The sequence below is a fragment of the Herpailurus yagouaroundi genome, unplaced genomic scaffold, assembly GCF_014898765.1.
Source record: "Herpailurus yagouaroundi ecotype Mexico unplaced genomic scaffold, PumYag 139, whole genome shotgun sequence".
In the NCBI taxonomy this organism is placed as follows: domain Eukaryota; kingdom Metazoa; phylum Chordata; class Mammalia; order Carnivora; family Felidae; genus Herpailurus; species Herpailurus yagouaroundi.
The window spans coordinates 26,525,724-26,548,829 of record NW_024412394.1 but is presented as its reverse complement, the minus strand read 5'-3'; the positions used below and the strand labels follow the sequence as shown (position 1 = coordinate 26,548,829).

Sequence of the window (23,106 nt, the reverse complement as noted above, 5' to 3'; positions counted from 1 at the left end):
TTCAAAGGACAAAATAAATTTGTTGTTAAAATTGTTATTTTTCTGTTCCTTTTTCTTCTATCCAGATGAAAGAACTGTATCTTAAAAAATGAGTAAAGAAATGTCTGTTTGAGCTGCTATAACAAAATTCTACAGATTAGACAGCTTATAAACAACACAGATTTATTTCTAACAATTCTGGAGGCTGGAAGTCTGAGATCAGTGTTAGTGTGGTCAGATGACAGCCCTCATCTGGGCCAGACTTCTCTCAAATGGCAGAAGGGGCTAAAGAACTTTGTGGGGTTTTTGTGTTTGTTTGTTTGTTTGTTGTTTGCTTTTAATAAAAGCACTAATCCCCTTCATGAGGGCTTGGTCCTCCCAAAGGAATAGCAACTCGCAAAGTTGCTCCTAATACTATCACATTGGCCATAAGAATTTCAACATACGAATTTGGAAGGGACACATTCAGACTGTAGCATTCTACTCTGCCCCCTCCCCAAATTCATGTCCATCTAGTATGTGAAATATGTTCATTCATGTCCATCTAGTATGAGCAATATATGTGAAATATATTCACCACCACTTAGATATTCTCTAACAAGACTAAAGCTCTCTCTCTCTCTACAGCTTTCTTTTTCTGAATCCTCACCAGACTTGCTTTTAATGGTTCATTCATGGCAATGTAGGCTTTTGCTATTATAAATGTCAACACTCTTCCAGCCTGTATTCATTACCCAATTCAAAGCCACTTCCACAGGTTTAGGGATTTGTTACAGCACCATCTTCACTTCCTGGCACTGATTTTCTTAGTCCATCCCAGCTGCTATAGCAAAAGAGTACAAAGTGAGTAGCTTATAAGCATAATAAAATACATTTTTCACAATTCTGGAGGTTGGAAGGCTGAGATCAGGGTACCAGCATGATCAGGTGAGGGTTCTCTTCTGGGGCACAGACTTCTTATTGTATCCTCATATGGTTGAAGGGGCTAGACAATTCTGTAGGATCTCTTTTTAGGGTCCCATTCAGGAGAGCCTCACCCTAATGACCTGAGCACTTTCCAAACGCTCTGTCTCCTAAATACCATCACATTGGACATTAGGATTTCAGCATATGACTTTTAGAGGGACACATACATTCAGACCATAACAAATATGTTTGCATTGGTTTTGTTTTTCCATTCTATTTTAAGTAATTAAATAATGCATCCAATCAGTCAGTCAACAGATATTTGGTAAGGACTTATACTGTGTAAACATTGAGAAAAATACAGGATAAGATGAAAAGACAAGCATTCATTTGAGTTGATAACACTGGTGGCTTAGAAAATGGTTGCAGAGGGGCACCTCGGTGGCCTAGTCCGTTAAGCACGACTTCAGCTCAGGTCATGATTTCATGGTTTGTGGGTTCAAGCCCCGCATTGGCTGACAGGTGCTGACAGTTGAGAACCTGGAGCCTGCTTTGGATTCTGTGCTTCCCTCTGTCTGCCCCTTCCCCTCTCCTGCTCTCTCTCTGTTTTTCAAAAATAAATAAACGTTAAAAAAAGAAAAAAAAAGAAAATGATTGTATAGAATAGTGGAGAGAAGCAACATTGGAAAACAATAAAGATAGTGAGGATATCAAGTTTTCTTAAAATTTATTTCTAAGTGTTTACAGGGTACTAGCTAACATATATCAAACACTTAAGGTCCAGGTCTTGTTTTAAAATATTTTGCATGTATGAACTTTAAAGTACCATAATAACCATAGGAGTATAAGCATTATTGTTATTTTATAAGTAAAGAAACAGATATACTCATACATTAACAGATTTATGATTATGCAGAAAGTAGAGGAGATAGAATTAACACCTATACTGGAAACTACCATGAAGGTTGCTAAAGAGGCAAGAGGGATTGGGGAAGAATATTACTTTAGGATGGACGATATTGAAGCATGTTTATGTGAAAATTGGGATAGTTCAGTAGAAAGGGATAGGGCTGAAAGTACATTTTTCTACCGAAAACATTTTAATACCATTTTTCAGAAGGAAAACAATGTTTTTTCTTCTCTAGAAATCCTTAATCATCTGATAAATTATTTATGGTTTGCTGTCTGTTTCTCTTTCAACTGACTATACAGTCCATTGACTCAAATAACTATTTTTTTTTATTTTTGTATATTTAGATGCTTTGAATTAAATATAAATTATTCTTCCTCAGATCTCCTTGAAAAGGCTAACACTAGGTGATAGTTGGATGTTATTTGTTAACTAGCCTTAGATAGTTACAGTGATGGATACAGGTATAGATATGACACAGATATAGATAAAATATAGGTAAATATATGACTAAAAAGAGAAAAAGAAAAAAGTTCTAGAATCTGTGAATACTACTTTGTTCAGTCTGTCCTCTTGTTAGAATAATTTTTTAAGTTTATTTATTTATTGTGAGAGAGAAAGAGAACACATGTGAGGGGCAGAGAGAGAAAGAGAATCTCAAGCAGGCTCTGCACTGTCAGTACAGAACCCAGCGCTAGGCTCATATTCACAAACCATGAGATCATGACCTGAGCCCAAACCAAGAGTCGGTTGCTTGACAGATGGAACCCACCTTGGCACCCCTGTCTGAATATTTTTTTTCCATTTTTACCTCACTTAAATGTACAGAATAACTGTAAATAAAACTTACATGGACTAAAATTTAAAAATCACAAAATATTCCCTTAGTTTCATTTTTTGTCTGTTTTCTTTGTTGGTTGGTTATCTTAAAATCCTTGTGGATGGTCATGTAACTGGATTAATCTTCATTCAACTCAATATGTGGAAAACTTTGAATTACTGGGTTTCAGCACACTGGATTACCCCACATACAGACAAACATAGTATGTGAGGATGTAGTCTTTTCTCAGAATAGATGTGAGTGCTATAAACGGAATGCTTTTAACTTAAAAACATCCTTCTCTCCTCCATTCTGTCACCTCAGAGAATGACGAAAAACTTGAGAGGAGCAGTGTAGGCGGGTATGTGATGTGCTAGTGCAGAGTGGGGGTAAGGTCAGCCTATCGTGTCCCATTCATATGCCTGATTTCTTCTTATGCTTTCAAAGTCTGGGAAAAGCTATCAAAATTATTTTCAACTGCTGGACAGTGGGTAACAAGGTATTTCTGTTAATTCCGGAATGTAGAGGCATGCTTGTGAATTGTTTCATTAATTTCAAGGTTTGGAATTTGATGGGATAAATTTCTCTTAAATAAGTTGCCATAAGGTTACTGTTATTTTTATAACATTTACATTTTTTTTCAAACTCTAAAATCTTCTATAAAATAATTCTTTTTTCTGAAATGTGTTCAACCTATATGCTAACATTAGAGATAGGACTCTGAAGTAATACCATGACCTGAAGAGTATTATGTAGGACAAAAAGTATTATCATTATTGGACTGTATATGGAGACAATTCTGCAAAATTGCCAAATGGGCTTCTTTTCTGACAAGCTTGATTCTCAGTCTAAAGTCACAGGAACACTAGAAGATGAGTTGGTTACTGGTGTCAACAGAGTAGAATCTCCCTCATTTTCAAACACAATTTGTATTTAGTGAACTATGACTAGGAAAAAAACTGAGAAGCTGCAACATTTGACTTAAACTTGAATTTTTATTTCTGACTTCTTCAAGTAACCATTGCAAATGATAGAAAACTACATACTTTACTTTTATAATTCAAGGTAAAGACAGGATCTGCCTTTTACAATATTCTGCATTCTTATGGATAGAAATGCTTTTTTATTCCAGGAATCCTTTAGCTATAAACTAGGGCATCAGTGAGTTGCAAATTTAATTTGAGGTTTTTTAAAGAATTTCTTCACTTTCGATTTTAAAATTGAAAATAATTAAGAGACCTTTAAATAACACTTATTTTCATTAAAAAATCAAAATAAAATCTTAAATTTAAAGGAAAAGATTTACTTTATTTCTAACATGATCCTAATTATTTATTTTATAAAACCATTAACTGTCATCTAATATCGAACAATATTACAGACCAAATTTCTATTTAATTTGGCATTCTCCTAATTACTCAGACTGAAATAAAATAACTTATTTTTTGTATCTTAAATTATGGTTGAACTTTCATAAGGTATTACTTTTCATAAATAGTTTTCCATTATAAAGTTATGTTGGAATTGACATATTGGTACCTAATTAAATTTCAACTTGAAATGGTGCCAAATTTATGGTCCTAAGAAAATATGTTGCAAGACTGGGGAGTCCAGATTAAGGTTTTGGCACATTCGGTATCTAGGGAGGGCCTACTTCCTGGTTCATAGATGGGCATCTTCTGGTTGAATCCTCACCTAGTAAGAACGTTGAGGGATCTTTCTAGGACCTCTTTCATAAGGTCACTGATCCCATTTATGAGAGCTCCGCCCTTATCACCTAATCACCTCCCAAGGACCTTACCTCCAAATAACCTCTACATGGGATTTGGTTTCAACATGTGAATTTAGAGGAGGCCACATTTAGTCTATAGCAGTGCTGATGTATGCTATTTTGACAGTATGACACATTTTCCCCCACATTTTAATGCAGTTTTACTGGTTGTAACATCAGAAGTAAACAAGGCATAGATTATATCACAGTATCCTACCATCGTTTTGAAACATAAGGATCGGGGCGCCTGGGTGGCGCAGTCGGTTAAGCATCCGAATTCAGCCAGGTCACGATCTCGCGGTCCGTGAGTTCGAGCCCCGCGTCGGGCTCTGGGCTGATGGCTCAGAGCCTGGAGCCTGTTTCCGATTCTGTGTCTCCCTCTCTCTCTGCCCCTCCCCCGTTCATGCTCTGTCTCTCTCTGTCCCAAAAATAATAAATAAACGTTAAAAAAAAAAAATTAAAAAAAAAAAAAAAGAAACATAAGGGTCACATAATGATCCAAAATAATATTAAAACTCCTGTTAAAAGCATTTGAGTTAAAAGTGTACAGTGTTAAGAAACTGTCAATAAATGATCATTCCCAGTATTTGAACAACTCAGTAATGCCAGGTCCATATGGGTAAAGGATAGCAAATAGGACCAGGGATTCTTAGTATAGGGAAGTAAGGAAGACCATGACCCCCTGGGCTCAGTGGCCTGAAATCTAGCCTAGTTATGCGATGCCCTTGTCTAAGTTTGTGACTTGGACAAATTATCCAACCTTCAACACTTAACAGAGATTCATGAGGTTTGAAAGAGCTGTTTCCCAAGCAAATTTAGGACCCATTAAACAGCACATGCAAGGTCTCAGAGAAATGAAGTTACATTTGTAACTTCTTATTATTGATAACTCTTATTATTGATAAGAGCTAAGTTGTGATGTAGATTAAGATCTTCAACTGGTGGACTTCCAAGCACTTTGTCCCATATTGGAATATTATACTCAGCTAGATACAGAATTTGGCAACTTCAGAGAAAGTTCATCAGTATATAGTAGTTTTAAGCTAGAATGCCTCTGGAGTGGTTGGGTTCTCAGAAAAATGAGAGGGAGAGAGGAACTGAAACGAGCTGGCATGATGCCTTCTTCCAAATAGGAACTGGTATGCAAAGAAAGGCCCAAAGTCATCTTCTTTGGTTGAAGACCATCCATAAATGAATATAATGCCAGGGAATCTTCTTAGAACATCAGTAATAGAGATAATAAACCACAAATAGTAAATAGCAAACTGAAATGCTGATGAATGTATATAATAAAACTATTATGAAGGTTAGATAAGTGCATAATAGTTCTCAATAGATAGTAGTTACTACTTTTATCTTATTATCATTGCTATTCATATTATTTTTTATTGAGTCTTTTTACCAAGACAGAATTGCTTTTGTTGGGCTACTCTGATGGTTGTGGGTGGTGTGATATGAAAAGTTTCAGTGTTAAAATAGAAACACAAAATTTTATTTCCTAAAATATTCAATTATTTACCTTTCATGTAAAAATAATGTAAATTCATCAGTGAGTAGAAGTTGAGAGAATAAAATTCAGTTAGGCAGACATAAGGTGAATTTTCTGTTGGGAGAAAGAACTTAAAAGGTGAGCACGAGGGAGAAGTGTGGTGAGGAAGAGAGAGGGGTACAGCTGAGTGATCTTACTATTTTTAAAAGGAAGAGTAGATAAGAAAAGAAGTAAACAGATTAAAATATCAGAAGAAATAGAGATTTTGCAACAAATTAAGTAGTTTAAACCAGTGTATTAGAGCTAGAGAACTGCTTGGGATGTGGTGATGGTAGGGAAGTAAGCCAAGTAAGTGTAAGTGGTGATTGAGTGCCTATGGAGAAATAGAATTTTTTTAAAATAAAACTTCCAACATATGCAAAAGTAGAAAAAAATGTGATGAATTCACTGGTAGCTTCAGAAAATAAGAAACACAGCTATATTTCATCTATTAAATGTGTACTCTACCCTCCATTTTTAAAGATGTTTTGGAAGCTTATCTCAGACATCAGAACACTTTATTTATGTTTCTAGATGGATTTCTGTAAGCTAAGTAATCTTCAAAATGATAGCCGTAATTGCATTATCACATTTAAAAAGTAATAATATTTTTTTACTGTCATATCCAGTTAGTTTTCACATTTTCCTGTTTTATAACCTTCTTTTAAAAATAGTTTGTTTAAAATTAACCAACTAACATCCATATGTGATTGGTTAATATGCCTCTATCTTGCCTTGTCAGTTTTATTTTTTGAGCAAAATTTTGTCATAGAAATTAAATTTTTTGTACTGTAGAGTTTCCATGGTTTCTTACATTTTCCCAGATGAATAATTAGACATTTCTCCAAGGAATCCAGACTCCTTTTGGTATGAAGTGGTATTTAGAGATCACACATGGAACCTATCACTGTTCTTTGCTACTGCACTATTTTTTCCTAGCTTTTCTCTGGCCAAACTAGGAAAAATTTTTTTGTTATAATGTAAAAAACCTCAGAAGCTAATAATTATAATAGCAGTCACAGTTAGGAACTCTCATATATGGTTTTCGGTTCATCTCCTTCCAGACATGCAATAAAACCTCTGTTGTGAATGAGACTGCCATAATATACTTTTGATTTATTCTGCAGTGGACACACATCTAGTAGAATAATGTTCTATCACTACCACCAATTTATATTATTGAAAACAGTTTAATAGTTTTGGTTCTTTCTGTCCTTACGATTCCACTGAAGATATATGTTCAAAGTACTGTGTTTTAAACTCATCAGAGTAGTGGGGTGCCTGGGTGGCTCAGTCAGTTAAGCGTCCAACTTCGGCTAAGGTCATGATCTTGTGGTTTGTGATTTCGAGCCCCATGTCAGGCTCTGTGCTGACAGCTCAGAGCCTGGAGCTTGCTTCAGATTCTGTGTCTCCCTCTCTTCTCTATTCCTCCCCCACTTGCGCTCTTCTCTCTCTCTCTCAAAAATAAACATTAAAAAAAAGTAAAGAAATCAGAGTAGTTATGTTATGTGTTTTATGCCACCAAATAGAAACACAGGTTAAAGAGTCATTAATTTCATTTTATTCCTGAGTTTTAAAAATTGCTTTTTAAATTTGTATTTCATTTTATAATTATATAATATGTTTACATGGTTTCAAACTCAAATCCATACCTAAAGATATATTTAAGAAATATTTAAGAAATCCATTTTCCATTGTCATTGTCTCTGCCCTATTCCCTTCCTCTTCCTTATATTTTGTGGTTTACTTATTATTAAATATAAACATATACAAATATATAAATTCATATTCTTCCATTATTAAATAATATCATATGCATATATTTTTCACTTTACTTTTTCTGCCTAGCAGTGTGTCTGGTGATTACTGAATTGCAAGTTGTATTCTCTGGAAAGCAGACTCTGAGATGGAAATTAACATACAAGTAGTTTAGAGAGTGCTATTGATACTACTGTCTGTGGAAGGGAAGGGAAAGGAAGGAATTAGGACTGGGCAGGGAGGCATTGGGATGAGATGCAGTCTCAATACAGGTTTTTGAAACCCCTGTCAAGTTGCAGCTGGACTGATCATTCAGAGTTGTCAGATGTTGGGGTGAGGAGTCTGGGCTTTTATAGTCCCTTTTTGACTAGTCACTGGATGCGAACTAACATAGGAAAGAGGAGAAAACTTGGATGAGGCTATACTCTTGGACTAAAGTAATTCCCAAAGAATGATGAAAGGCATAGTTTTTCTGCCAACAGTACCCCAAGTAGTTGAAAAGAGGAGAGGAATCCTTTGGTCTTAATGGGAGACCTGGGTAGATACCATAGCATCCACTACACATTCCATCGTAGTATATGGAGATGTTCCTACTTCCTTTTCACAAACGGGAATGGTATAACAGTTCACTTGAGCAGACTCCTGTAGATGGACATTTAGATTGTTTCCAATTAAGAGTAATCTTGATGCATCATTTCAGCATGGAAATTAGCTCCTGGCTACTAGCTCTCTCCCCAGGATTTATACTGAAGCAGCTGTAGTAGGAAACACTTAAATCACACACGCGCGCGCGCCCGCACACACACACACATACTATAACATATTATAACAGATGAACACACTCCTATAACCAAGAGAAATTAAAACACGTGTCCACATAAAACACAAAAGTATTCTTAATATCCAGAAAAAATAAAAAACACTGAAATAGTCCAAAAAGGCCATTAATTTATGGATAGGTAAACAAAATATATATCCATGTCAAGGAATATCATTCATCAATGAAAGGGATGAAGTACTGATGCATAACTACAACTTTTAAAACATTTTAAAACTTTTATAACATTTTAAAACATTATACTTTTAAAACATTATACTAAGTGAAAGAAGCCAATCACAAAACACCACACATTTTATGTTCCTGTTTTTAAGAAATGTCAATAATAGGCAAATCCGTAGATACAAAGTTGATTAGTGGTTATCTACTATTGAAGAAATAATGGAGAGAGACTGCTAATGAATAGATGTTTCTTTTTTGAGTGATATCTCTATTCTAAAATTGGCTGTGATAATGATTAATTCTGATTATACTAACACCATGGAATTGTACTCTTTAAATGGGTAAATTTTATGATATGTGAATTATATCTCAATAAAGCTGTTGTAGGAAAAAAAAGAAAATCCATGGTAAATCCCTTGGCATACAGATAACTGTATTAAAGTGATGTCTTTGAGTGGTTAGGAAGTGAGTAAGTACTGTAGACATTACAGTGTTTGGAACAGAGCATGTTTGGCCTTGCTGAGAGAAAGAATAAACTAGAAAAAAACAGTTGAAAATGTGCTCATGTTTTTCCAGTGTCCTTATACAAGGACATTCTCTGACAGTTTCTGTAGTGAAGAAATAGCAATCAACACCACTGATGAAGATGTCCACAAGGTAAATTCTAGGTAACTCTAAAACCCTATTGGCTCTAAAACCCAGTAGAATTTAGAAACACATATTCAGTGTTCTTTATTGTTTCCAAACAGATTTTCCTATAAATTCTATTCTATTTAGTTGTTTTCATAAGAGGTTTGATCTCCACTATGCCATTATCAGAAATCAAACTCTAAACCTGCATATGTTACTATGTCATTATCAGAAATCAAACTCTAAACATGAATATGGATGTTTATAGTACCCTTGTTCATAATTGCCAAAACTTGAAAGCACCTGAGATGTCCTGCGGTAGGCAAATGAATAAATAAACTGTGGCACTTCTGGACAATGGGATATTATTCAGTTTAAAGATGAGCTGTCATGGCTTAAAAAGACATAGAAGAACCTTAAATGCATATTACTAAGTGAAAGAAGCCAGTCTGAAAGGCTGCATACTGTATGATTCCAGCTATGTGACATAGTTGAGAAAGACAAAACTCTGGAGACAGAAAAAAGATCGGTGGTTATCAAGGGTTGGGGGACATGTGAGGGGATGAATAGTCAGAGCATAGAGGAATATTAGGACAGTGAAAATACTCTGTGTGATACTATAGTGATGGATATATATCATTATACATTTTTCCAAACTCCTATAATGTACGGCACTCAAGAATGAAACCTAAGGTGAGCTATGGACTTTGGATGATAATGATATGTTAATGTAGGTTCATCAGTTGTAACAAGCGTACCACTCTTCAGGGGGATATTGATAATTGGGGAAGCTGTGTGTGTGTGTGGGGGAAGCAGAGGGTATATGGGAAATTTCTTAATCTTTTGTGAACCTAAAACTGCTCTAAAAAATTTAGTCTCTAATAAAAAAATTATAAAAGAAAAAACTAATCAAACTGTATTGTCCTCTTCCCATTTTTTACTGAAATTTATCATATTTTTTTTAACTGACATCATATTTCAACAGTGCCTAGCTTCACAGTTGCTGGACTCTATGGTGACTTTGTTTAAATTAGACAGTTTTTTTTTTTAAAGCAGATATTTCTGGGAAGATAGATTGGAGGAAAAAAATGTGGTTTAAATATCAGGCTGTACTCCACTCTATCAGCTTGGTGTTTTTGACAGTGCAAAATTTGTGAAAACATATATGGTGACCCTGTGCTCACTACACAGGATATACTTTATAAATATTTGTTGAATCAATATATAAATCTAATTCTTATCTGGGAAATTTACCAACTTTCTCTTTCCTTCTACATAGAGATTGTGTCCACATGAATCCCACAATCTTTACAGAGTATACATAATTTATTGAATATATTACAATAAAATTGGTAGAGGTATTATGAAATTTGTAGACTGAAAGATTCCTATTTTTATGTAGTGGTTTTGTAATTATGTTGCTAAAGTCCCACATTTAGGATGTTTAGACTCATATTTATCAGTTGGCATTATATATAGTACACAGTTGTCATCCAATTTGTGTTTATCCTAATAACAGCTAAACATCTGAAACATTAAATGTTAACATCTGAATTCACTTGCATATGCTCGAAATAGGTACTTCCTAGCAATTTCCATCTTTTTCTTAACTGATTATTTTTCATAGTACCCAGCCTTAAAATGATTTTTGACAAACCAATAAATAGTAGGAATTTAACAAATATTCATAGCATCGAGTATTCTACTTCTTTATTTCCCTCCTTTCTCATCTATGCCCCACAAGTAATTCATCAAGGTCACCACAATATCCTCACCCCTTTTCTACTTTTTTAGCCATTATCAAATATAAGACTTCACAATATCAGCCCTGTGTTGCTTTAGAGCTTTTAGTTGCTTCTGTCCATTTGAAGCTGATACTGATCAAATTTGATTATTTTATCAATGAATATACCAAAAAAGGAGTCAATTAAGTTTGAGTAACATGAAAACCAAGTAAGAGTGGATTTATCACAGGACAGCAGTATAGTAAATTTCAAATGTGATAGTGAAGACATCGTGAAAAATCAAATTAAAAGAAAAATTGAATAAATTTTCATAGTATATGAATTATTGAGGAGGGATTTATATGTCTAGCAAAGAGTATGGGGATGATAAGAACATGAACCCTAAGCCAATAAAAAGAACACAATAATGACATTCAGTTTAAAAAGTTTGCATAAGAAAGAAGATACACTAATAATGATGTAGCAGAAAGAGAAATTAAGAACACAATCCCTGAACCTGGGTGGCTCAGTCGGTTAAGCATCCGACTCTTGGTTTCAGTTCAGGTCATGATCTCATGGTTTGTGGGTTGGAGCCTGGTGTCGGGCTCCACACTGACAGCATGGAGCCTGGCAGGATTCTCTCTCTCCCTCTCTCTCTCCCTCTCCCTCTCTCTCTCCCTTTCTCTCTGCCCCTCCTCTGCTCTCTCTGTCTCAAAATACATAACTTTAAAAAAATTATTTAAAAAAAAAAAGAATGTAATCCTGTTTATAGTTGCACTAAAAAGAATAAAATAACTAGGAATAAGTTTAATGAAGGAAGTGAAAGACTTATACTCTGAAAACTATAAAACACTGATTAAACAAATTAAAGATAACACACACACACACACACACACACACACACACACACAACAGTATTACTATGCTCATGGATTGGAAGAATTAATATTGTTAAAATGTTCATACTGCCCAAAGCAAACTACAGATTCAATACAATCTTCATCAAAATACCCAAAATATTATCATAAAATACCCAAAGTATTATTTTTCACAGAACTAGAAAAAATAGTTATAAAATTTGTATGAAATCACAAAAGACCCTGAATAGCCAAAGCAGTCTTGAGGAAAAAAAAAAAAAAAAGACTGGAGGTATCACAGTCTCAAATTTCAAGATATACTACAAATCTGTATTAATCAAAAACAATATGGCACTGGCACAAAAATAGATCAGTGGAACAGGATAGAGAGCTTAGAAATAAACTCATGCTTATATAGTCAATTTATGACAAAGGAAGCAAGAATATACAATGGAAAAAAGACACTCTCTTCAATAAATGGTGCTGAGGAAACTGAACAGCTACATGCCAAAGAATAAAAATGGACCACTTTCTTACCCAAACACAAATATAAACCCCAAATGGCTTAAAGACCTATATGTGACACTTGAAACCATAAAGTTTCTTTAAAAAATTAGGCAATAGTCTCTCACACATCTACTTTAGCAGTGTTTTTCTAGCTATGTCTCCTGAGGCAAGGGAAAGAAAAGCAAAACAAACAACAAACAAACAATTGGGACTACACCAAAAATGAAAACTTTTGCACAGTGAAGGAAACCATCAGCAAACCAAAAAGGCAATATACTAAGTTGGAGAAGATATATACTAATGATAATATCCAGTGAAAAGTTAATATTCAAAATATATACAGAACTTATACAACTCAACACCAAAACCCCCAGCTATCCAATTAGAAAATGGTCAGAGGAACTGAATAGACGTTTTTGCAAGAAGACATATAGATGGCCAAGAGATACGTGAAAAGTGGTGTCTGGGTGGTTCTGTTGGTTAAGTGTCCAACTCTTGATTTTGACTCAGGTCATGATCTCAAAGTTCATGGGATCGAGACCTGCATCAGACTCTGTACTAGAAGCGTGGAGCCTGCTTGGGATTCTCTCTTCCACTTTCTCTGTCACTCCCCTGCTCTCACACATGCTCGCTCTCTCTCTCTCAAAATATTAAAAAAAAAAAAAGAGGTATATGAAAAGATGCTCAGTATCACTAATCATTAGGAAATTGCAAGTCAAAACCACAATAAGATACTACCTTGCACAAGTCGGAATGACTACTGTCAAAAACACAAGAAGTGATGAATATTGCCAAGATTGTGAAGAAAAAGGAACCTCTGTGCACTGTTGGTGGGAACGTAAATTGGTACACCACTGTGGAAAATAGTGTGGAAGTTCCTCAAAAAAAATGAAAAACAGGAATACCATATGTTTACCCAAAGAAAACAAGTCACTAATTTGAAGATACAGTCACCTCTTTGTTTAGTGCAGCAGTATTATAATAGTCAAGGTATGGAAGCAAACCCAAGTGTCCTGGTATGTACAGACATACACACACACACACACACACACACACTTGAATATCACTTAGCCATAAAAACAAACAAACAAAAAGAATGTAGTCATGTCATTTGCTACAACGTGGATTGGCCTAGAGGTTACTATGTGAAACAAAATAAGTTAGAGAAAGATGAATACATGTGATTTCACTTTTATGTGAACTCTAAAAACCAAAACAAATGAGCAAACAAAAGAATAGAAATAGTATCTTAAGTATAGAGGGATGGGATTGGGAAGATAGACAAAATAGGTGAAGAGGATTGAGTACAAACTTCCAGTTATAAAATAAATAAGTCATAGGGATGTCGAGCATAAAAAAGTACATAAATGAAAGGAAGAAAGAAAATGTTGCCATCATTAACCATAGCATTGTTCCACTGCAAATAATTATTACATAGGAATAATGTAAGCATTAAACATGTAAGTTAAAGCTGTGATGCAACTAAAATTATGGTTAATGTAATGCTGATTGTTTAACCAAAAATTATTACATATGATACATATATGATATTATAGAAAAGTTAGGCTCCAAAAATTTGTGAAATTGAATAATTAATACCCCAAAATATGAGCAAGTTGCTTAGAAATTTGAAAGCTAATATTGGAATAAATTGATAAGAGTATGAAAATTGAGCATGAAATCAGGGATAGTACTAATAGTTTGATAGTGGGAACTAATTATTTTTATGATACAAATCAAGTAGAAGTACCACTATAAAAAAAGAAAAGGCATATGGGTTTCTGGCCATGAATGAGTAATTGCTGGTAGACTCTCCTTACCATCATGAACAGTTAGAAAATTGGGATAAATTATGTAGGAAAACACACAACAAAGACACATGTAACAATGTCCAGTATCCGATAAAAAAAAAAAAAAATTAGATCTGGAGAGAATCAGGGAACTGTGCACCGCAATCAGGATAAAAATGATTACATCTCAATAAATCATAGAGATTATAATTGGCATACAAGAACTTTAAAACATCTATTATGAACTTAAAAACAAATAAAACATGTACTACAAGAGTGAAAAATGGAATCTATTTAAAAATTAAGTAAAAATATAAACAAAAATTCAACTAATAAAAGAAACAGAAATTTCAAAGATAAAAATATAATATCTGAACTGTATTAGCTTAAGAACAGATTACATTTCTGCAAAAGAAAAAAAAATCATTGAACTTGAGTACATAGTAATAGAAACCACACTGAAAGAAAGAGAAAAGTAATGGAAAAACCTAAGTGGTAGGATGTAACAAGGGGTTAAAATATGTGTATTAGGAGTTCCAGAAGGTGGAGGGAGAAAGGAGAGAAAAAAAATATTTGGAGAAATATTGACCAAATTTGCCTGGATTTTATGAAAAATGTCAACTTATAAATGCAGTAATCTCAATAAGACCTAATAAAATGAGAATTTTCACTGACTTCTCATCAGAAGCAATGCAATCCAGAAGACAAGGGAATATTTTCAAGTGCTCTCAAAATAGTTAAGTAAACTGTAATAAAATAGTACAAATTAAAGACATTTTCTTAAAAAAAAGAAAAGAAAGAAAACCTGAAAAAACATCAGACCTACATTACAAGAAATGGTAAAGGAGGTTGTTAAGGGAAATGATACCAAAAGGTCCTTGGAACAGCGAAAGGGAGTGAAGAGTGCCAGAACTGGATTGAGACACATGATTTGGAAAACAGAAAACATCCTAGCAGCAGCAGTAGCAGCAGAGGGGATAGATCATGTGGCAGTTTAACAGGGATGTTCTTTATAAGTTACATTCTTCAAAACTTTTCCCATCCTACCAGATTTGAATTTAATATGGGATTTAATAATAGTTTAGCAGTAGAAGCTTTGTTCAAAAACATAATAATAATTACTATTGCTAGCTTAAAAATAATCTTTTTTTCATATTTCTCACAGATGTATGAAATTACCACAGTGTGCCTAAGATGAGACCTTTAAAAACAAATTTTAAGTAACTGATAAAACAATCTACAGTAAAAAGGAAACTATTGGAGCTCTTTCTCTATTACCAATTGATTATTTAATTGATTACAAACCAAACTTACTGGTTTTCAAAATCCATTAATCTAAAAAATCTCTTGAATTCAGCCAAAATGGGTACAGGAGGTACATTAGAAATCCATTTAAAAACATAAATAACATTGTAAATAGAAAACTCATAAACTACTGATGAAGAAGAATGAGAAACTAGCTCTTAAAATTACCACTTAATAGCAGGTTAACCAAGAATCCATATACTCCTCAAGTAATTGTGTTTCTATTATATCAGGACAAAAAGGAATTAATAACTTTTTTCACATGATGTTAAATATTTAGGCATGTAAATTTCAAAACCAAACTCAGATGGTACATTTTTTATTTTAAATTGTTTATAAATTTGGAATATCGTATATGCAATCTAAATGATAGCCAGGAAGGCTGTCTCACCTTATGTATCTACTATTGAATATTAATGTAGAAACTTATTTGTACAGTATTGATAGTTCATTGGCTTCAACTCTCTTTAAAGAAATGAGAGTAAGGGGTACCTGGGTTGCTCATTTGATTAAGTGTCTGTCTTCAGCTCAGGTCATGATCTCTCAGTTCACGAGTTTGAGCCCCACGTCAGGCTCTGTGCTGACAGCTCAGAGCCTGGAGCCTGCTTCGGATTCTGTGTCTCCCTCACCTTCTGCCCCTCCCCCACTCTCTCTCTCTCTCAAAAATAAATAAACATTAAAAAATTAATAAAAAAAAAGAAATGAGAGTAAAGGCCATCAAATGCCAGAGATAAAATTAAATATTCTTCTGTTCATATAGAGGTAGAAAAAATGAGAATATGTTGAAGATGTTTATAACTTTGAGTCAAATTTGAAATAAAAAATGAGAATTCTGCCGGGGCACCTGGGTGGCTCAGTTATTTAAGCTTCTGACTTCAGCTCGGGTTACAATCTCACAGTTTGTGAGTTCAAGCCCCACATCAGGCTCTCTACCTTCAGCAGAGGCTGCTTCAAATTCTCTGTTTTCCTCTCCCTTTGCCCATCCCCAGCTCATGCTCACTCTCTCGCTTTCTCTCAAATAAACATTTAAAAAAAAAAATGAGAGCTCAGTTATTACTGTTCAGTACTGTGAATCATATTAATGATATTGTGTGGTGGCCATTTTACATTGTTTGGAAGTAACTAGGGGTCATTATTTTTTTATTTGTCTTGAACAAAAATAAAAACCAGATTTGAGAAATCCCAGGAATATATGTGAGTACAGATGTTTTCTCATGGAAAGGGGGATAACATGCAAGAACAGCATTCCTGTAATCTCATATACAGGTGATTTTTCATGATTTCTTGTCCTTAATGAATCTATTATACATGGTTACATTGTAACTTGTATCAATTATATATCTTGTGTTTCCCTTTTACTTTTTAAAAATTCTGTCCCAGAAACCAAATTACTATAAGTTAGTCAAATTCAAGGGGGTAAAGTTCCCAACATTAGAAACTGTCTAGGGGCGCCTGGGTGGCGCAGTCGGTTAAGCGTCCGACTTCAGCCAGGTCACGATCTCACGGTCTGTGAGTTCGAGCCCCGCGTCAGGCTCTGGGCTGATGGCTCGGAGCCTGGAGCCTGTTTCCGATTCTGTGTCTCCCTCTCTCTCTGCCCCTCCCCCGTTCATGCTCTGTCTCTCTCTGTCCCAAAAATAAATAAACGTTGAAAAAAAAAATTAAAAAAAAAAAAAAAAGAAACTGTCTAAAAACCATGTGATTACAGTTTACTATTTAGATTTGGTGTTTCTGGGTACAAGTTTGACTTATTTTTTGCTAAATGAAATTTCCATATTCACAGTGAAAAAGATTTACATGAGAGTTTGGAAACCGGTTAACTCATCCTGAACAAGAGTGCCAGAGGTTAATGTGTGGAAGAACTGGAAATTTTGAATCTGTTAATACAGAAGAAATCAAATAATTTTGAATTCATTCAGATTTAAAGGCTGTGAATTTTTTTTCTTGCTAACAAAGTCCAGGGTGAATAAATTAATATTTATCTTTTAATCCATAATATGTGAATGTGATTTGAATTATAGAATTCTATCATGTATCTCACTGAGTGATCATAGAATCATTTTCTTTTAGAGCATTTCTCATTGCTTCATATTCATTTAAAAAGCTATAACTTTCTTCATACTTTTCATCCTCATAAATAATAAGGATCTTCATGAACAGAGGAAAATATTTAAATATGCACATACATTATGCTATTTTTGAACTGTGTTAAACTAAGTAAAACATTCATAACCATTTCTATCAATAGCATTTTTCCAAGACCATTTAATTTTTTTAATTTTTAATTGTAAACTGTATATTAATTCACAAGCTTCTAATGTTTCAAGGGAGGCATATGTACACATTATCTTAAATAAAAACCAGGTCCATGTCTAACCGTAATGAAAATATAAATTAAACTTAAAAAACAAAAAGATTAATAAAACCCATAAAAACTTTAAGCTAACAATTACAAATGAATATTTTCCCTTCTACAACATGTAAGAGCCAAACATTTCTGTTTTACTTACAATGAACTGACTTCATTGTAAACTTACTGTGTGAAATATTGTTTTGTTTTCTAGTCCAGTCATTTTTGACACTTGACAGAGTGTTACTTGTTGAGAGGATTTGTAGTACGTTTGAGCCAACATCAGAAAGAGGAAGAAAATATTTAAAGGTTTTTAAACTAAGGCTCTAAGTTAAAAGATGAAATAAATTCACCCTACAATTTCTAAACAATACAAAGTCTCCCTTCCATCCTTTGTAATATTACATTTAATGAGAAACTAAGTCTTGAAAATGCAAATAGTGCATTTTTTAATTCAAAAGTCAAGGTAGACAATTTTAAGTGTATAAGTTCAGTAATTATCCTGCTCATAATTTGTTCCATCTTAGCTTAAAAATTTTAACAATATCAAGAGCATAAGAGTATACAGAACCTGAAATAAATGCTCATATCTGTTGAAATCTGACCTGTGCCCCTTTTAGTTTTTATTAACTTCTCTTTTTCACATAAATGTAAATTCATATAGATATATAATTAATGGAATAGTATGTTCATGGTGAATGAAATGAAAAGTCATATATCTGTTTATCTTTAAGAGGTTATACATGTTCATTAAAACAAATGCTTTCCAATGCCCTTTTTCTTTTTTTTTTTTTGATTTGGTCCTGTTGGCAATCTTTTTTTGCCCAAGTTATTCCTAAGGAGGATAGGCCACACAACTGAACACAAAGTTATACAGAATGCATCAGGACTGTGGGATGTCACAAATATTCAGTTTACTGTGTTTCCTTTGATAACAGAAAGAGAACCTTTTCTTGATGTGTTAAGAGCTGTGAGTGGGGCAAGATAACTAATGTCAGAAAAAGTAAGAAGGAACATAGGCAAAAGATGCAAAAGTGTAATCCACTGATGGGAAGGATGAACATATTAGCTTTTCTCCTCTGCTCCAGCTGTAATTCACTATAATAATGAAAATTTTTCTTTATCCATATATGTGATTCATAGAGTGGTATCTACAGATTCCAAGTGACTTTTGACTCAGGTAGTACACCGGTAGTATTCTTTTATGCTAAATTCTGGAATGGTATTTATGAATAGAGTTAAGTTACTTTCTACCAATATGTTGAATAAATCAGCCACCCAATCTGAATGCATATTCTGACCAGTTTACAGCAAGAATAATATATTGTAGAAATAATATAAATATTCTCTCTCTCTCCCCCTCCCTCCTTCTCTTCCTCCATGTCAGATTTCTGGGCCATTGGAGAATTTTACTGGCTGCATAGAAGTTATGGAAATCAATAACTGGGAATCTTTCATCCCATCCAAGGCAGTGAAAAAAATTCACATTGAAAATTGCAGGTAAAATCCATTAATGATTTTTCAAATACTTGTTTGAATAACCACACCAAAAGGTAACATTTCCATTTGAAATCATCTAATGAGGATTAGATTACATTTCCTTCATTTTGATGTTTTCTTTATAGTGACATACTATATTTTTTTACAGACTATAGAATGTTTAAGCTATAGCCCAATTAAATTGGACCATTTATTTATAATGGGTTTCACCTTTCTGCTACATAAGATACATCGTGTCAACCAACAAATGATAAGTTAGTCTTGATTAGAAAATATCATCTTTTGGAGTGTTTGAAATATAAGCATGCTGTCATGCATGTGGTGTATTGTTCAGGTTGCTTAAATGTTTCTTTTAAAATGTCATTCTCAAAAAGTTGTCATTGTGCTTGAATTCCCATTATTTGTGGCATTCCTTTCAAATAACCTTCTTCTAGCTATAGAACTATCTGTATATGTGGAGGGAGGTGGGGTGGAGTTGAAGTAACGAGATGGTACATTTGAACATTTTTTTTTTCAACGTTTATTTATTTTTGGGACAGAGAGAGACAGAGCATGAACGGGGGTGGGGCAGAGAGAGAGGGAGACACAGAATCGGAAACAGGCTCCAGGCTCCGAGCCATCAGCCCAGAGCCCGACGCGGGGCTCGAACTCACGGACCGCGAGATCGTGACCTGGCTGAAGTCGGACGCTTAACCGACTGCGCCACCCAGGCACCCCACGAGATGGTACATTTGACACAATATTAGGCATTCGTGCCATTGGTACAAATTGGTTAAATTTTTTTTTCTCTGATGGTGATGAATAAAGGATCATTTATGGAGCCTTATGGTGCATTGGAAAATGTGCACCCAGGTTAGGTAGGATAGTGTGATGAGGCAGGATGTTTGATCACAGAACAGCCTGCTTGACAATAGCAGAAACACATTGACTCCACAAAAAAACTGTGAATTATTGAAATTCTTCTGTGGACTGTGGTCCAAGATGAATAAAGAGTCACACAATGACTGTTCTTAAGGAGTTTATGGTGTACTAGAGGAGATATTGATGAAATATGCAAATGAATATATACATATAAAGTGTGCTTTGGGGAGAAAACAGAAGGCTATGAGAACTTTACATATTTGAATATCAGCAAATTGGTGTCCTTCACAGTTTGGCTGGGGGGTAGTGTATGTTCAAAAATTGAAGAAGTACTTTAGAAAGTAAAAGGCTAATTCATTCCCCAGTGTTTCACCTGTAGGCTATACGTTTAAAATATATTTGTGGCATCTATCATACAGTGGTAGACATAGTGATTATTTTATTTGTTTTTACTCAAATTAAAACTTAATATCTTACATTATACACAATAGATGGGTTCCAGCAATTTTAATATAAATAAAATACTCATAAATCCTTATATATTTTACCATTTATTTCTAATTTTTTTGTTTGTCTCAATTTGTTATTGATTTTCAGTGAGCAGTATTTCCTAACAATTAGTTACCTCTCAGATTCTTTGCTCTCTAGCTTCTCTGTTAAATATTATGATTTGCAACTCATAGTTAAATGAATAATGATTTTACTAGGAAGCAAATCCATTGAAAATGATATACTCCTTTGATAATTTATATAATCATATGCTAATGTAGCAATTGATAAAATTTTCTATTTTTAACTTTATAAAAGTAGGACATGCTTAACTTCTCTTTGTAAGAATGAGTATAAAAAAAACAACAACAGAAAATCACTATGTAATCTCAGCTATCTGGAAGCCCTAAAACTTTTCTCAATCTCTCTTCTATTTAAGTCCTGTTTTATTGCCCTTCAATGCCATTAATTTGACCTTCATTCTGCAATATTGGTTCTTTAAATACTATCTATAATTTAATGCTGCAAATGGTATTATCCCTCCCTATAACATCCAACACAGCTATAGACACATGAGAGGCATTTTGGCTATAATTAGGGTTAGGGCAAACAGAGACTATTAAGTTTCTCCGAACAGTCACTCTACTTCTCTCACCAACCCCTACTAGTACTTGATTTCATTTAAGATCACCTTTCCCTTTTTTTTTTTTTCCTTTTAACATTTATTGTTTCTGAGAGACAGAGAGAGACAAAGCATGAGCAGGAGAGGGTCAGAGAGAGAGGGAGACACAGAATCTGAAGCAGGCTCCAGGCTCTGAGCTGTCAGCACAGAGCCCGATGCAGGGCTTGAACTCACGAACTGCGAGATCATGACCTGAGCCGAAGTTGGACACTTAACCGACTGAGCCACCCAGGCACCCCTATGATCACCTTTCCTAAGACAGACATTTCCTAAGACGAGATTGGGTCTAGAATGAAGTTTTCAAAACATAATTCTGCAAGTAATTGGCTATATGACACCAAGTAAGGTTTAACTGTTCCCTATTCCTCCTCAGTCTTATCCGTGAAATCAAAAAAATAACCCTTGCCTTATAATGTTGTAAAAAAGATAAAATTGGACTCTCTTCTTTGTTAAAAGCTCAGAGACATTGAGCTTCATTGCCAAATTTGCTACCATGTCCAGGAAATTGCATCTTCTAATCGGTCTCCCAGAACCCACCTCTCTCTCTCCCCACCTTCCTCATTCACAAGTCTGGCTTCTTCTCAACATTTAGCCCTCAACTTTACTATGACCTCATCTAAAAGGACTTTCTAGACGATCCAAAATGAAATGGCCTCCCCTCCATCATGTCTCCTACTCACTGTTTATTTCCATATTATTTTTTATTCTTATGAGGAATGACACTATTTGAATATATTTATTTGTTCATAGGTTCCTTTTATGACTCTTGTCACCATAATGTGTGCTCCTTGTGGGCATGGACTCTGTAGAACTTTTCCACTGCTATTTCTTCATGGCCTGGAATGGTAGATGCTCAAAAATTTACTGTATAAAAGATCCGAGATTCAATTATGATTTCTTCACACAAATTTTTATTATGAATTATTATTATTATTTTTTTTAGATTCACACTACAGAGTGATTCTCAAACTTTTTGGTCTTTGCACCCTTAAAAAGAGTGCTGTTTTTGTTGGCCACAAGGGGCCTTTTTTTTTTTTTTTTAATATTTATTTTGTTTTAGAGAGAGAGAGGGCGCATGAGTGGGGGAGGGGCAGAGAGAGACAGATCATGAGTGGGGGAAGGGAAGAGAGAGAGCAAGACACAGAATCCAAAGCAGGCTCCAGGCTCTGAGCTGTCAGCACAGAGCCTGATGTGGGGCTTGAACCACGAACTGCGAAATCACGATCTGAGCTAAAGTCAGATGCTTTACCAACAGAGTCACCCAGGTGCCCATCAAAGAGCATTTTTTAATGTGGAATATATTTATTAGTATTTACTATATTAGAAATTAAAACTAAGGAGGTTTGAATATATTTTTTTTAATTCATAAAATAAAAAAATAAGTTCATTACATGTTAGTATAAATAAGAATAGCATATTTTTTGAAAAGTAAGTGTACTTATTAAAACATAAAAATGAGAAGAGTGGCAGTGTTTCACATTTTTTGCAGATATCTTTATTGTCTGACTTAGTGAAGACAAGTGGAAACTTAGATGTGTTTCTGTGTTCAATCTGTACAATAATTATTCTGCTGAAATAGTTGAAGAAAGTTCTGGCCTCATACATATGTATTTAGAAATGATAGCAGTGTTTTAATAACCTTTTTAGACAATTGGGAATATTCTTCTTCGTACCAAAACTTGGTAAGTAAAAGATTCTTAAAGGTTAGTTGCAATGTAGAATGTGAAACCTGATGATCAATG

The 23,106-nt window shown here is 34.3% G+C and overlaps 1 protein-coding gene across 1 annotated transcript in view; it reads left to right on the top strand.

Moving 5' to 3' along the window:
• Positions 1-23,106, top strand: part of LOC121029631 (protein eyes shut homolog) — a 790,730-nt gene that overhangs the window by 244,468 nt on the left and 523,156 nt on the right. The window contains exon 7 of the mRNA XM_040473865.1: positions 19,220-19,332. Within this exon, the coding sequence (XP_040329799.1) occupies positions 19,220-19,332 (113 nt within the window). The remainder of the gene's footprint in view (positions 1-19,219; positions 19,333-23,106) is intronic.